This window comes from Rasamsonia emersonii (assembly GCF_000968595.1).
Source record: "Rasamsonia emersonii CBS 393.64 chromosome Unknown ctg1118621760180, whole genome shotgun sequence".
Lineage (NCBI taxonomy): Eukaryota > Fungi > Ascomycota > Eurotiomycetes > Eurotiales > Trichocomaceae > Rasamsonia > Rasamsonia emersonii.
The window spans coordinates 104-15098 of NW_013563156.1; the positions used below are offsets into that span (position 1 = coordinate 104).

Below are 14995 nucleotides of genomic sequence, written 5' to 3' on the forward strand. Positions count from 1 at the left end.
TTCAATACAAAGAACAAATGGCTGCGCCAGTCATGTGGTACTACGGAGTATGTATGTATACCTGTAGCTCATGCTGAAGTTAATTATCAGTGTCTGCTTGAGAAGTAGTTGACAGTTCACAGGTTCCAGTTCATCCTTTTTCTATGTGCCATGTTTCTTGATAAGATAGCTACCTGTTGGAACCTGTTAGGCTTGGATGCGTGTATGATGTAGCAGCCCACAGACAGCCACTTACGGAGTACTGTTGGCGGTGGGCACAGGACCCACAGAAGCCACACGGCCATACAACGTCATCGCTCCGTGGGTCAAGCGACCCGAATATCCAATTTTCCTCCTTGTCTTGCTAGCCTTCTCAATTATTTTGCGCCATTGTGACTGGAATTCGCGTTCTTTATGTAGATATCTTTCTCGAATCACGGCTGCGACATAGCCGTATCTCAAGTTAGCTATTTCTGGCACTGTATTAACTTTTTTTCAGTGTCCTCGATTCAAAGGCGGTATCTCGATCACCTCACTCGATTTCTACAATTGTTGAAAATACGAGAGTTGAAAGGTGTTTTGATGGTTGAGACCATTGTGCCTTGGGAGAATACCACGTTTTTCCGAGACTTAACATGTCTCATAATCAAACACACGGAGGCTTGGGAATGCACTCTCCAGGCAGTTTAAACATGGATTCACGCAACAACTCCTCGGATAATACGCTACCTTCGCCCAGTCAGCAGCATAGGGGGATTCCGGAGAGACGTGGGTGAGACACGAGATCCATTGTCAAGCTGAACCACGATGTCATGCACTATTACATTAACATGCTGATTCGTATGTCGTAGGATCCGATGGGCGCCTCTGAATATCGGTTTGGAAAGGCGTCTTCAGACGTTCGTTGTCCTATGTCATACTCTCACAATTGCTATTTTCTTGACAACTTTCTTCTTCATGTGTGCTATGCCTTTATTCTGGCCGCTACTTCTGCCATATCTCGTCTATATTTCTCTTTTTTCGACCGCCGCAACCTCCGGAAACTTGAGCGGTCGCAGTCAGACCTTGCGTTCGTCTCGAATTTGGTCACTTTATGCCTCCTATTTCCCTGCTCGATTGCACCGTACCGAATGCCTTCCTCCCACTCGGAAATATATATTCGGGTATCATCCCCACGGTATCATTTCTCATGGGGCATTTGCAGCGTTTGCTACAGAAGCTCTTGGCTTCTCTCAACTTTTCCCCGGAATCACAAACACTTTGCTCACTCTCGACTCCAATTTCCGCATCCCATTCTACAGGGAGTATGCTATGGCTATGGGTCTTGCTAGTGTCTCTCGCGAGTCTTGTGAAAACTTGCTCACCAAGGGAGGTACTGATGGGAAAGGAATGGGCCGTGCCATCACGATCGTCGTGGGAGGCGCCCGTGAGTCTCTTGACGCACAGCCTGGCTCTCTTCGTCTTGTATTAAAACGTCGTAAGGGATTTGTGAAACTGGCCATTCGCACGGGAGCAGACCTAGTTCCGGTGCTGGGATTTGGTGAGAATGAGCTTTACGAGCAAGTGAATTCGGAGCAACACCCGATTATCCACAAGTTTCAGATGCTTGTTAAGAAAACTATGGGGTTTACGATACCACTTTTTCACGCTCGTGGTGTATTTAATTATGATGTGGGATTGATGCCGTACCGTCGTCCACTCAATATCGTCGTCGGTCGACCCATTCGGGTTGTTCAGCATCAAGATAAGAACGATATCGATGACAACTATGTAGATGAACTGCACGCCAAATATGTGCAGGAATTGCAGCGGCTCTGGGAAGAGTGGAGGGATATTTTTGCGGTGGGGAGAACGTCGGAGCTCGAGATTGTTGCATAGGTGGTCATTGAGTTATACTCGACGGGTAGAAACATCAAGTATCTGATCTATATACTTAATTGATGCTCCTTGTATATGGAATCGTGAAATGCCCTGATGTACTACTACTCTGCTACATATAGTGTACGAGTGTATGGAGGTCTGTAAGTATAGCAAAGAGTGGCGGCAGCTCGGGTGTTCATACCTAAATAGCGATTAGATAGATAACTTCAGCGAAAGTCATGGGGAATAGTGTTGGGATCAGCGAGAACCAAAGGGACACACTCTAAGAACCAAACTACCTCTATATATGACTCGGACGGCTCGGGCCGCCCGGCGAGGTTCCATTAATTAGCAGAGTATGCTCAGCAGTCTTACACCTTTTCTATTCTGGTAGGTATGTACTTTGCGAGCTGGCAACTCAGAGAATTAGGTATACACTGAAAAATGATCATATCGGGCCGAAAATCTAGTATCTTCCGAGAGGCGCAGGGAGAAGGCCTCGGATTTTCTTCATACGTAACAAAAAAAGGCAAAGTTTGATATTATTATTAGGCTTTAGCCAAAGATCGGGGGAGAGATGTAGTTGCCATAAAGAAACATCGAAGCATCGAAGCTAGTCAAGTACATGTATAATAAATTGCCTTAGGAAAGGCGTTGGTTATTGTCATACACAAACCTAGTGTATAATATATATATATATTCATATCTAGTACACAATTATCAACTAAACTCAGACGACGAATGAATGACGTCTCTCCAATGCCAGTTCCCATCAATATTCTGCCAACCTTTATTCAGGATGGCTCGGTCCCAGCCCAGCATAACAGCCAAAAGGCGGCAGGAGACACTACTAATACCACAGATAACCTTATCTGTCTGCCCCAGAACGGCCAGGTCAAGTAGATAGGCGCGACCAATGAACTCACGGAGCTGCAGAGCTTCTTTGGAGGGCTGAAAGCGATGGAAAGTACTGGGTGCTGCAGCTGCAGTCCCAGGAACAGTGGGCTGTCGCTTGGATGGCAATGGGCTGCCCGCAGCCGGCGTTTTGGGTGGCGCACCAAGAGACCAAAACATATCTTTAAAGAAGCCACCTTCCCAGCCAATATTTTCATCCACAGGGCTTCTCCACCCATTTCCTTCCTGAGATGCGGCAACGGCATCCAAGACTGATTTACTCGCCAAGGAAATATGGAGCTGTGCCTTCTCAGACCCCTTCAGCTCTGAAGCAAAGTATATATCCGGATCGTCCGAAGCGAGGATTATCTTGGAGTAGTCAGCCACCGGATCGGATAGTTTGGGATGGCTGTTGCTTCTCAGAGGCGAGCCTTGAAGGTGCGTCCTGGCTGCCTCGGCATATCTATCAAGTGGTATATAGGATTCCCGATACTGAAATTCCAGGGGATGAAGGTCGCCGCGGCGAACATGAACTCCGATTTCGATGCCTCCTTTTTGACGGACAATATCATCCAGTTCACCCGTACGTTTTGTAAAATATGCTGCGTCCTCATCAGCGAGCTCAAAAAGAGCCTCGTATCCGCTCCGGAGTAGATCAAATATGGGTTTCTGCCGCTGTACTCCACTTCTGCGCGAATCCTCAAAGTGTTCCCTGAAACTATCACCGAATATCCACGGCGCGCTTGCTGAGGAGACGATAAGATGGCGTGCCTGGAGAGGACAAGGTACCTTCTGTGATGGCATAGGAGGACGGCAGCTTGGTTTTGGCGGAGGCTTAAAGTATGTCGAATATTTTCCATAGGCCCAGTCCGTATCGTCGATGAAAAAGCTTCTGCCTTCTTTTTGTGCGAGTCCGTAGCTCATCCACAGAGCCATCAGGGTTTTGCCGAGTCCCGCATCCTCGGATTGCATGACAAAGGTGAGACTTGTCTCGCAGACTTTATTGTGTCCGTCATCTGGCGTTGCCTGCTGAACAGAAGCTGAGCGAGGAAGCAATCCAATATCCTCCGCATCGGCAACATCTATGAAGTTCTGATCCCGACGATAGTAACCAAAGGCTTGTGTCTTGTTGTGTGAAAGACGTCGAGAGATTTCATCACATTGTGAGCATAGTTCGGCATACTGTGAAGGTGACAGGGGAGACTTTATTCCCGGTGGGATTGAGATTGTCCATTTCTGTCTGCCCTTCTGATCAGTAATCACTACAGGAGTAGCGTGTGCTGGAAGGATATCAGTTCCGGTGAACTGATAGATCTTTCCACCACCTGACCAATAACTAAGTTTACTGTCGATGAAGGTGGTATCTGAAAAGCGCCGTATCAGATGGAGGAGGCAGACAGCGCTCACAAGCCAAACTAGCAGGCGAATCAGTCTGCGTCTCCAGCATGTGGTGGATTTCTTTCCATGACGCGGAAGGATAGACGGAAGGCCTGGCGAGGGAAGCGGGGAGTCGATGAGCGGTGCTAATAAGCCGTTACTCGACAACTGCTTTAGACAAAGTGTATTGGCAGCGAAAGCCCTTCGAATAGCCGTTTTCTGAGGGTTTCGGCGGGATGAAATGATCATTTTATGTTCCGGGCGACAATCCTTTCCACCTGATAGCATGCCGTAAGAGGAAAACCGGATTGCAACCTGGACAGCTCCACAACAGCCAGGTACACTGTCAGGATCTGCAATTCAGGAAGATCTCAACGATAGCCCAAGGCGGAGGAAAATCTGGTGGAAAAGTGATCCTCTGACCAGGAAAAACGTGCTGAAGGGAAGAAATCAGAATAACGCGCCGTTCAGAGAACAGAAAAGGGAAAAAGGCATCATCTCATTCCCAGACGAGAAGCAAATACCAATAATTTGCTCTTGATGCCCATTCGAGTTATAAAGACATGCTGGGAAAGACGTCTGTGTATGTCCAGACGCCCGACAGCCTGCGCAGCAGTCGTCACTACTTCGATAACTTGAACAGAACGAGAGCAAGCCGCTCCTCTGACGAGAATAAAGACGTGCAAGAGTCAATCTGGTAATGAAGGCCGCAGCGCTCCGCGAGATAAACCACGTTCAACGGGTTTAAGGATAGTAAAGAATTAAAGGGCGTCTAGCCGCTCGAAACCACAGTGGCAAAATGAATGGAAGCAGTTTGAACAGTAAATAGATTAAGAGAAAAGAGGGAGAGAGAAAGAGTCACGAGGTGCTGCCCTATGACCTGGATATTTTCATAATCCAATCGATGATTCAGAATTGAAGGTTGGAAGAGCAAACATAAAGAATGAGATGATTCCCAGCATGTGAAAGCGGCACATCCAGGGTCTTGCGGATTCGCAGAAAGGTGGAAAGAGTGCCACAAGGAAGAGACATCGAGTATGGTATATAGGCTGAAACTTGAAATAATATGTGCACTGGCAGGAGCAGATACAAAGAGCCTTAGCTACGAACTAAGCTGCAACGCTTAAGGTGAGTCTCCACCTGGACTCGCCCAGGATGAAAGAAACAGTGACAGTGGTACGTCGATGACGTGACTCCTGGCGGATGCATGATTGGCAGTCAGCAGGAGGCTGCGTGAAAGAATCTCCCCAGGCGTTCGAATGATTGCAACCGTTTCTACCGTCATTGTTGGGATGGCGATCGCTGAGTGGGCGCGTGCGAAGATGAAACACAGAGTCCGCTGGCTGTAACGCCGGCTTCGAGACCCGGCAGCGAATCACCGTTCTGTGTGGGGGTTTCCAGATGCTGGATGACGGACCGGCCGCCCGCCCAAGCTGGCTAAGGGAAATCCGACTCGACCGGGCCCGGCTATCGGCCCACAGGGACGGAGTAAGCCGTTGAGCTTAAGTCTGCAGATCAGCTACATTCGGATCTTGGGAATCCTGCACTTCTTTATGGTCTCAATCCGCATTGCCATCGTCAATCATAGCTTTCTAGCCTCAGTGCCCGTAGTCATACTGTAGTCCGTACAGAGCGAGGGGCTAACCCGCTCTTGCTAGATCAAAGCAGGGCCAGATCGCCGCATCAACATACGGAGTAATCCGGAAATTAATCGAGGAGATCCTAGTTCAGGGTACGGCGTACGGAACAGAAGACAGGAAGCATGACACTGAGCTAAGTCTGACAGCATCTAGATGGAATGTCATGAAGATAGAACATTATTGAAGGTTACACATAAAAAAAAACCTGGGTATCAGACACCAAACACACCAGACAGGTAGAAAACAACCAATGCAAAAAAGGAAAAAAAAACGGAGTTACGTTCCCCCTCACAGCGAATCGCACCGCACCCTATTGTTCATTAGGATATGAAAGGATATGAAAGCGTCTTCTTGAAACGTAACGCCATGGCAACCGGATCGAAAGAAAAAGGCCCACCGGCGGACGAAGAACATTCGAGCAGCAGATAAGGGGATAATAATATGTCCAGTGAAGAACGAGGATGGAAGTAGGAAGATAATCAAAGAGATCGCTCAGATGTCCTTGGGAGCCTCAGCGATTGATGTTCGCTGGCTGGAGGGCGCGGTGTTCACACCCGGACCAGTAGACACCAAGGATTCTCTTTGACTGGCAGTGTCACTCACGACACGCATGCTTCCTCGCGAACTCTTGATTAAATGACCGCTCTCAACCCGGTCTTGAATCATCTCGTCCAGCATTCGCGACACCTCATCCACACTTTTCCTCTTTTTCTCCTCTTCCTTTTCCGACCCTTGGGGATCAGCCGGATTAGCCGAGCCCGCCGGGGCAGTACTAGCAGGGGAACTGGTGTTACTGCCACTGCTCCGACGCCCTGCTCTCTTTTCCTGCGCAAGAACGTCGGCGGTCATCTGCGCTAAGTCTCTTTGGCGCGCCGCTGAACGGAGAGCAGCGAGCATACGGTCCTTGTCATCGAGCTGAATACGTAGCTCCGAAATTTCCATATCCTTCTCACGGAGCAGGGCTATCAACTCGGAATTGTCGCCATTTTTGAGTTGAGAAAGGCCCATCGAGATCCGAGACTGGCTCGCGCGCCGTGCCTGCAACAAACGTCTTTCCAGCGTGGAGATGTAGCGATTCTTGTCCGCGAGATCAGCCTGCAATGCTGCGACTTGCATTTGAAGGCTAGCAACCCCGTCTCCAAATTCTCCGATTGTGTCATCGTCGTCATCGTGTACAAAGGATGCACGTTGATATTGTATACTCGAACGATCGCCGCTGTTGAGAGACATCTGGGACACTGTTCTTCGCAAGGAAGTGGCGCCGAGGGTTGATTGGCTCGCGGATGAACGAAGAGAACGGGTGCCAGATTCGGTAGATATTCTGGACAGCCTTTCGAGACCTGAGGTACCAGCGTGGCTGTTGACCCCGGTAGATTTTGACGAAAGTATAAGGCGATTAAGATGTTCAATTCGCTCCTTCAGCGCAGTTCGAGCCAGCTGCATCTCGAGCATTTGCTCTTCGTGGCGTGCTTGGGCCTCCTTTTCTAATTTCTGTTCCTCCAACTTCAGTTCATTTTCAGCTTGAGCCTTGGCCTGAGCCTCAAGTTGGGCACGAAGAGACTGAATCTCCATGCGATAACGTTCCAGCAAGACCCTGCTACCTGCATCGCCGCTGCCTCCGCCATATGCCTCCTCCGCTCTCTTGGCATGACTAACAATGTTGTTTTTCGCTCTGGCTGCAAATTTCAGAGTGTTGAGGGTCTCGTTGGTATGTGTGTTCGCTGAAGCGCTGCTGCCCGAGGACCCAATCTGGATAGTGCAGAGAATGCTAACCAGAGAGTTTCCCGAGAGCGCGGGTTGCAGCAACCGAGTCAACTTGCTGTCACGGTAAGGCAAATGCTTTCCTTGATCGGTTGGGTTTCCATGCTTGTCTCTACTTTCTGAAAGTCTGGCAATCACGGTGCCGAGAGTGAGCAGACTTTTGTTGATGTGGGCTCCTTCCTGGCGGCGCTCCTTGTTATCTGCAGCACGTTCCGAGCCAGCGAGATCGATCAAGCTCAGAGTCGAGACTCTCACACCGCCTGGAGGCATGCCCGAGCGCTTCTCCTGAGAGGAACCGCCACCAGGGGCGCGTTCTCGGCTCTCTACAACGATTTGGACGACTGCATGGCTTCGAGAGCTTCGTGCATTGAATTGCGTGCTGCCTGTTCTTCTTGCATGATCACCTCTGGCAATGACACGGAGCAACTGCGTCGGGCTCTGCACAATCTCCTCTTTCAGGGGCGTCGCGTATACTCCTCTTTTGCTGTCCTCTCGGAGTTTGATCTCTTCTTGCTGTGCCGGACCACCACCATTTGAAGTAGGGGTCGAGAGCAAATCATGGATTTTCTCGTTATAGATCTCCAAGTAGCTAACACGGAGAAGAAACTCCCGGTGCGGAGTCTCCCTGATGTACGAGAAAATGTCGGTGATCGCCAATGGAATCACACCAGGCGATGACGCGGTACCCTGCATGGAGAAGGTTTTTCCTGTTCCCGTCATACCGTATGCGAAAACGGTGCCGTGATAACCCTCCATCACTCTTCGAACCAGGCGTTTCGCTGAAGCGTCGTAGACCTTTGCGTTGTTATCATGGGCGGTGAACACATTATCTGAGAGCAGGGGAAAAGAAGTCGGTGTCAGCGGCCAGATCTTCTACGTCTTAAGTCAATTGAGCTCACCATAGAAATAGTCGTAACTCTCTTTCCCCCTGTAAGAAATGAGAGCCCTTCTCCCATCCACCAGCCATTCTCCATCAGTTTTTGAGTTTTCTGATCCGCCTGTATCGGGACGAACTCGGACACTGACGATAACATTGCCTTTTGATTCCTTGGACTTGGCGGATTTCTTTGCACTAGCAGCGTTCTCACCGGCATCCAGTCCATGTCGATCGGCATCTTCTGGATCATCGAACGTTGTCGCACTTGTGGAGTACGAGCCCTGAGCTGACGAACTCCTACTTTGCGGTGGGGACGGAATGCTAAACTGACCCTCGGAGTCCCGGGGCCCGGATCCACTTGGGATGGACTTTCCGTCACCGTTGTTATTCAAGAGAGATGGAGTCTTGGAACTACGTTGGCCGCTGGTGGTCCCTGAACTCGGTCTCGATTGTTTTTTTGCCTTCACGCTCCCTCCAGAGGAACCGGATTTGGAGAGATCCGGAGAGCTGCGCTTGGTCGATGGTAGTTGCGACGTTGAACTAATAGAGATTGAAGAGGCCGTAGATAGCCTGGCACCAGCTTTCGGGGGCTGGGGAAAGGCGGCAATGCTGACTGTCCTGCGGAGAGTTTTATCCGAAGCATTGGATGCTACAGAACCTGAAGTTGACCTCGGTGTGGCAATGCCGGAGGTCGAATTTGATTGACTGGTTCCGCCAGCAGAGGGACGTGGAGATGAAGGTGGCCGGAGCCTCGAAGGTGTCTGAGATGGAGATGGAGACACTGCCCTCTGCGTGTCCGAAAGCGCCGACAAAGTCCTTGGCTTCGCCGCAGGCAGTGAGGATAAAGCCCCGGTTGGTGTACTAGCACCATGACGTGATGGCTGAGGTAAAGCGGATGGAGAAGCCATGTCTACTCTCCAGAGGCTTCGAATTGACCTCCGGTTCCAGAAACCGGGAAGAGGGAGGGCTCAGCGTGACGGGCTATGTTTTGTTGAAGAGTGCCATATGCGGGAGGATGCAGCAAGGTAGGGAGACGAGACGCTTCTGCGCAGCGATGCGGAAACGTTTTCGCTTTCCAGCAGCTGAGAAGCGTCGAGTGTCGTCGGAAGTTCACCAATGTCTTCTTGAGAATGTCATCTGTTCCGCGTAGCCTTGGATGTTAGCACAAATCGCATAAACTCAAAAGCAAAGAAAGATTAACAAAGAGGTTGTGCTGGACGCGGTAGTCCTCCCGACCATGAACCGCATAGTAGAAGGCGCAAATGGTTGATGGAGGTGGGATGTTTGTGCTGAGGAATGGCGGAACTGACATCACCAGTAACCGAGATGGAACGGCAGCAAGAACTCGCGAGTGAAGTAAGTATGTATGCTCTCGAGGGCTCTCGCGTATCTGAATATGGAGTTGTTTCAGAAAGGATACTCTCCCAGATCGCAGGACGGAACGCTGGAGGGACGGAACGCTGGAGGTACGGAGTACGAGCGATGTTTGTTGATCGATAACGTGGGTCCCTCGGTGAAAGCGATGCGGAAACAGAACGACCAGGCCGACTGATAAGTATCTACCAGGCGGGAAAAAGAAGGGATTCAGAGATAGGGAGATTCCTGGCGACAAGGAGCAGTCAGGTGGGAGCAATCCCTTCCCAGGCGCAGGAATATCCAGGCTGGACGCGTCGTGTTGGCCGAAGGAGAAAATACTCAGAAGGGGGGGAGCACCGAACAGGGGGAGCACTGGCGGCACCCCGGGGACGGGCTGGCGTTAGTGAGCCAGGTACGGAGTAACCTTGGGTAGCCTCTGGTTGGCGTTTCACAATCGCCTGCCTTTTTTCTCCTGCCTGTCAAAACTTGCCCCTCTGCCTGGTGCATGCACGCATACGACCTGCGATGGATGGATTCTATTTGATCGCAGCCATTGGTTGCCGTCACATCAACACATGGCCTCAAGGGCTGTCAAGGGCGGTTCCCATTCGAGCCACCCCGCTGCCGCAAGACGACGACTATTCTACCCTATCTGTTAATATATGCGAGGAGCGTGAGCACAGGTTCGCCATTATGGTTGCCCAGCAGACGCTGGTAGCCCGACTACTGACTAGCGCGTGTAAGCGAACAGGATAACCAAGGCACGGGCCACGGCAAGGAGGAGCAGCTTATCCGTCCCACTGATTAAAATTAAAATCTGGCTGTGAAGAGCGAAAAGGGGCGCCAAGTTCAACCGTGCCATGCTTGCAAAGGCCCCGGACCCGTTTTGCCGAGTAGACAGAACCTATCGAGTCCGTTCTCCAGACGGGAGTACTCCGTCTTGAGCTCATCCCTACCTGGGATGGTGCGTTAGATATTAACCTTGGAACCGGAGCGCAATCACCCCGTCTGGTTGGGTGTCGGCGTGTCGCGCCCGTTGCCGCGCCAGACAGTTGGGTATTAGAGTTGAGCCTCGTCTTTGGCATCTGCTAGGCAATCACGAGCCAGTACTCTGTAGTCAAGGACGAAAAAGGGGCAAGTTCATGATCGTTAATTGCACTTGACAAGCGATGGGATGGACTGTCTATTAGACTATTAGTCGATGCCTGACAGCGTGCAAGGGGCGCGGCCTCTCTGGTCTTCCTCGCGTCTCTTCTGCAACCCGGCATTATTATTCGCCATTCTTCAGATCAATCTTCGTGAGTATTATTGCAGAACCCCAGTTGACGAAGCTTAGACCACAGACCCCTGCTGATGGCAGGCATTAGAGCCACACGTTGGGCTGGCCCCTGATCTTGTGTGGTTCAGAACGGACAAATCACATCTGTGCCCTGGTGCTGTCAGAATGCTCAAGCTTATGTAGGAGATATTTCAAGGCGTCAACTTCAAGCCCTAAAAAGGGCCTGGAATCTGGATGCATCTGCCGAGTCCCAGCTCAGGGACACGGATTATTTCATCCTGCATATGGAACCGGGAAGAAAAGGCCGTGATTGGGAGAGCCAGGCGAGTCTAGTCCGAGTTCTTTTTCCCGAAGCAGGCAAGACCATCAACAAAGTAGGGATGCTGATGCTCTGAAAACGTTTCATGATGTACGGAGTATGTCCACTGTGTTAATTAACTACGATGCAAGCCTTCCCCACATCGTTATCCTGATATCTGGTCTCCTGTAGCGATGAACTTCAGTGGTAATAATGTCATAAACAATACTCCGTACTCATTATAATATTATTATTAACCTTAATAATGTTCCGATATCTGACATCCCGGTCTTACTAGACAGCGGTTCTAAACTTCGAAAGGCAGCTTGCAGCGGCATTGTGGCTTGAAGAGTCTTCTAGTTAAACCCTGCATAGCTGTCAACCGGCAAAATCTTTCCTCACATTTCATTATTTCATTATTATTGTTATTTAACCAAGATTGTTCACGTTTGTTTTTGCTCGCGCTTCTATGCGATATACGGTTCCATGAAACTAATACTATCCACCAAGGACTCCGTCGATCTTATTCTTAACAGTAGGAGAGCTCTATATGTGTCGTTATTTAGCTAAAAGTTAGTCTATGAGACCCGTATTTTGCCAAGGAAAGATACGAAGTATGATCCTCCGTCAAGTGCCAATACACAATATTCATCACACGGTTTATTTGCATTTTATCCGTTTGGAGAAATGCCTCCCACCGTCTCATGCAATAATGTAAACGACTCAAAATGCTATGGCGTCTCAATCCTGTCATGCAATTTCACCTCCAGCTTCTTTCCCATGTCGAACGCCCAGAAACCAGACTCAAAAACCCAACCAAGGAATTGCTGCAAATAGACCAAAAAAAATCCACCCAACCAAGGAATTGCTGCAAATAGACCAAAAAAAATCCACCACATAATCTCCGGTATTTAATAATAATTGTCAATCAATCGTGCTGGTTTATCAATTTGAGACTTCATTTCATAGCATCAAAATTCAGCTGTCGGGCAACGTTTTTAAAGCGGCCATCGTCAGTCTCTCCGCCCCTTCGGGATAGGTCATCACCCATTTTCTTTGCACCACCAGACTTTCGTGGAAGTTCTTCTTTTTTGGTCGGCTTGGGATCACTTCTCCACCAACTGTGCTCCAAGATCTCACGTGCGGTACTTCGCTTTCGTGGATCCAGTGCTACCATCGACATCAACAGATCTGCCCCAAGTGGCCCGGCGGTCGGAAACTGTCGCAAGAAAAAATCTCGCCCCTGCAATGGTACGATGTGGGCTTTATCCACAGGCACATAGTTGGGTAATTTGGTGACTCCCGGCCAGTTCTCTTCCGTTGGCGTACCAAACGCTTCGCAGATCTTCGCAATCTGATCCATGTCTGTATTGCCAGCGACGAAAGGCACACGTAATAAAAGCTCGGCAAAAACCATACCCATTGACCATACATCCACAGCACCAGAGTATTGCCGAGCACCATAGAGGAGTTCGGGGGGTCGGTACCAGCGTGTAATGACCTGGTGTGTCATGTTGAGATAGGGATCAGCAAATGACCTCGCTAATCCAAAGTCTGCCAGCTTGACTTCTCCATCCGACGCGATCAATAAGTTGTTTGGCTTAATATCTCGATGTAATATAAAATTTTCGTGGCAAAACCAGACGGCCCTTGCCAGCATACCCATCCAGGCCTTGACATCTGCTGCACCGTACTGAATATTCCCATCCTTGATCAGCATCTCAAGGTCACCGAGTGGTAAGTATTCCAGAACCAGGTTCAGATTCTTGTCCTTGGAAGAGAAGACATCATGAAGAGCAATGATGTTAGGGTGAGACAGCTCCTGGAGATATTTTACTTCCCGGATTGCGTCCATGGATAGCCCGTCCCTGTATTCGGCGTTCACTTTGATTTTCTTGATCGCAACAAGAGAGGAAGGGTCCGTTCGAAGATGACCGAGATAGACGACTGCGTAGGTACCTTCTCCGAGTTTCTTGTCTTGGACAATATTAGCATGGGGATTTCTGTGAAGTTACTGTGCAGGAGTCCTTCATACCTTTAACATATTTACGTCTCACTTCTTCGTTTAATTGCTCCGCAAGTTCACACTCCCTATGGGGCGCGCTTGACGGTGATGTAGCTGTGTCCTGGACCAAGTTGCGAACAACAAGGCCTTTCCCTTTAGCTGCTGTTGTAGTGGAAACAGTTGCCGCGGACGGCGAGGGCGTCACGATTGGAGATACAGCCATAGTTCCTCAAGATCAGGAGGAGAGGATATATGCTTAGAAGAGTGAAGCTACTGTGATGAGGTCATGGAACTTCGGGAGGCAGATCTGTCCACCAAGAAGAGATGCAAAAGGCACGACGCGACTATTCTGGGGGTTGCATATCATGTCTAGCGAGTTTTCAAGTCATACTGGCGATAGACGTTTATTTATGAGAAGACTTCCCTAACTCCGCCTGTCCTGTGCTTATACTGTAGCCTCGTGGACCAAGGTCAAAATAGTGGGGACGGAGTATCATTGATCCCGTGCAGCGCTGAGCTCGGGCAATTTGGCTTCAGCTGTCTCTCCAAAATTTCTGATGCCTCCGGGCCTCCCCTGTCAGACACAGAGTCAATTGCTACATTTTCATTGCCTGGCAGATTTCCATAGCTTGTCCATGCATTTGACTTTGTTCCGAAATTCACAGTTTTCGGCAATTTTTTAGTGGACCGTCAATTCTCGTTTCCATCCATCCACCATGTCTGTCAAAATGGTTGCTCCCAATCCACGTCTCGGCTTCATGCCGTCGCGATTACTCAACGTTTTTGTCACATCAAACAGATGTGTCCGATGTCTTCACCAGAAATCCGGGGCTCCGTCTGTGCCTTCACCTACGCCATTTGTACCCGACGTTCAGACCTTCTTGACCTTGATCGGCCGCGACATGGTTAAGCATGCCAGCAAATTCTCCTCTTGGGACAAGCTTTTCTCGCTCACATCGGCTGAGCTCCGAGACCTGGGAATCGAACCCGCTCGTCAGAGACGATATCTTCTCCGATGGCGCGAGAAGTTTAGGCGAGGAATTTATGGCCCAGGTGGAGACCTGGATCACGTCGTGAACGGTGCTGCCCAGCTTCGCGTCGTTGAAGTTCCAGCAGACACTCCTATTCAGAACGCGAATAACAGTGGTTCTACTTCTACTCTTCCGGTCACTGCATCTGCGAATTTATCACCGGGTATGAAAAAGGCAATCGTCAACCTTCCACCGGATGCAACAGAATACCACCACGACCCATCAACTCCTCTCAAAAAGTATGCACAGATGAAGATTCATCGTGGGTCTATGATCAAAGGCCCCTATCTGCAACCGATCAAAGGCACAAACGGTTCTGCTGCCTTGATTCGAGTAGTGGAGGGTATGTGGGAAGACAAGCGAGGACATAAAGTCGATGGTGGCGAGAGACGGCGCGCAGAAGTGAGGGCAAAGAGGAGAGCCGCAGAGAGGCGAGCGGCGAACGGTTCATGATATATGATGCAACATGCTTTTCATACTCTGCATCGTCCTTATTTCTGTGATTCTATAGGTAGAAGGGGGATTGTCTGTATACTATATCTGTATCACACATATGGCTACTTTTGCAACTTTAATTGTATTTTCTCATTCCCATCAGCACTGTTCTGTTTCGTGAATAGGTAAATGTGTAAAGCGAA

At 49.6% G+C, this 14995-nt stretch overlaps 5 protein-coding genes across 5 annotated transcripts; 2 read left to right on the forward strand and 3 right to left on the reverse strand.

The window, feature by feature from the left end:
- Positions 1-614: 614 nt before the first annotated feature.
- T310_4830 (1-acylglycerol-3-phosphate O-acyltransferase) lies at positions 615-1857 on the forward strand (the record flags this gene model as incomplete). Its single annotated transcript, XM_013472275.1, has 2 exons — positions 615-751; positions 831-1857. 2 exons carry the CDS (start codon positions 615-617, stop codon positions 1855-1857), a joined length of 1164 nt encoding a protein of 387 aa, XP_013327729.1.
- A 702-nt stretch (positions 1858-2559) lies between these two features.
- T310_4831 (uncharacterized protein) lies at positions 2560-4180 on the reverse strand (the record flags this gene model as incomplete). Its single annotated transcript, XM_013472276.1, has 2 exons — positions 2560-4058; positions 4141-4180. The coding sequence occupies 2 exons, from the start codon at positions 4178-4180 to the stop codon at positions 2560-2562; spliced, it is 1539 nt and encodes a 512-aa protein (XP_013327730.1).
- A 2062-nt stretch (positions 4181-6242) lies between these two features.
- T310_4832 (Kinesin family protein (KipA)) lies at positions 6243-9296 on the reverse strand (the record flags this gene model as incomplete). The annotated part of the gene is made up of 2 exons (XM_013472277.1): positions 6243-8341; positions 8411-9296. The coding sequence occupies 2 exons, from the start codon at positions 9294-9296 to the stop codon at positions 6243-6245; spliced, it is 2985 nt and encodes a 994-aa protein (XP_013327731.1).
- A 2983-nt stretch (positions 9297-12279) lies between these two features.
- T310_4833 (Non-specific serine/threonine protein kinase) lies at positions 12280-13549 on the reverse strand (the record flags this gene model as incomplete). The annotated part of the gene is made up of 2 exons (XM_013472278.1): positions 12280-13298; positions 13357-13549. The coding sequence occupies 2 exons, from the start codon at positions 13547-13549 to the stop codon at positions 12280-12282; spliced, it is 1212 nt and encodes a 403-aa protein (XP_013327732.1).
- Positions 13550-14042: 493 nt separating this feature from the next.
- On the forward strand, positions 14043-14973 carry T310_4834 (uncharacterized protein; the record flags this gene model as incomplete). The annotated part of the gene is made up of 2 exons (XM_013472279.1): positions 14043-14759; positions 14869-14973. The coding sequence occupies 2 exons, from the start codon at positions 14043-14045 to the stop codon at positions 14971-14973; spliced, it is 822 nt and encodes a 273-aa protein (XP_013327733.1).
- Between the last annotated feature and the right edge of the window lie 22 nt (positions 14974-14995).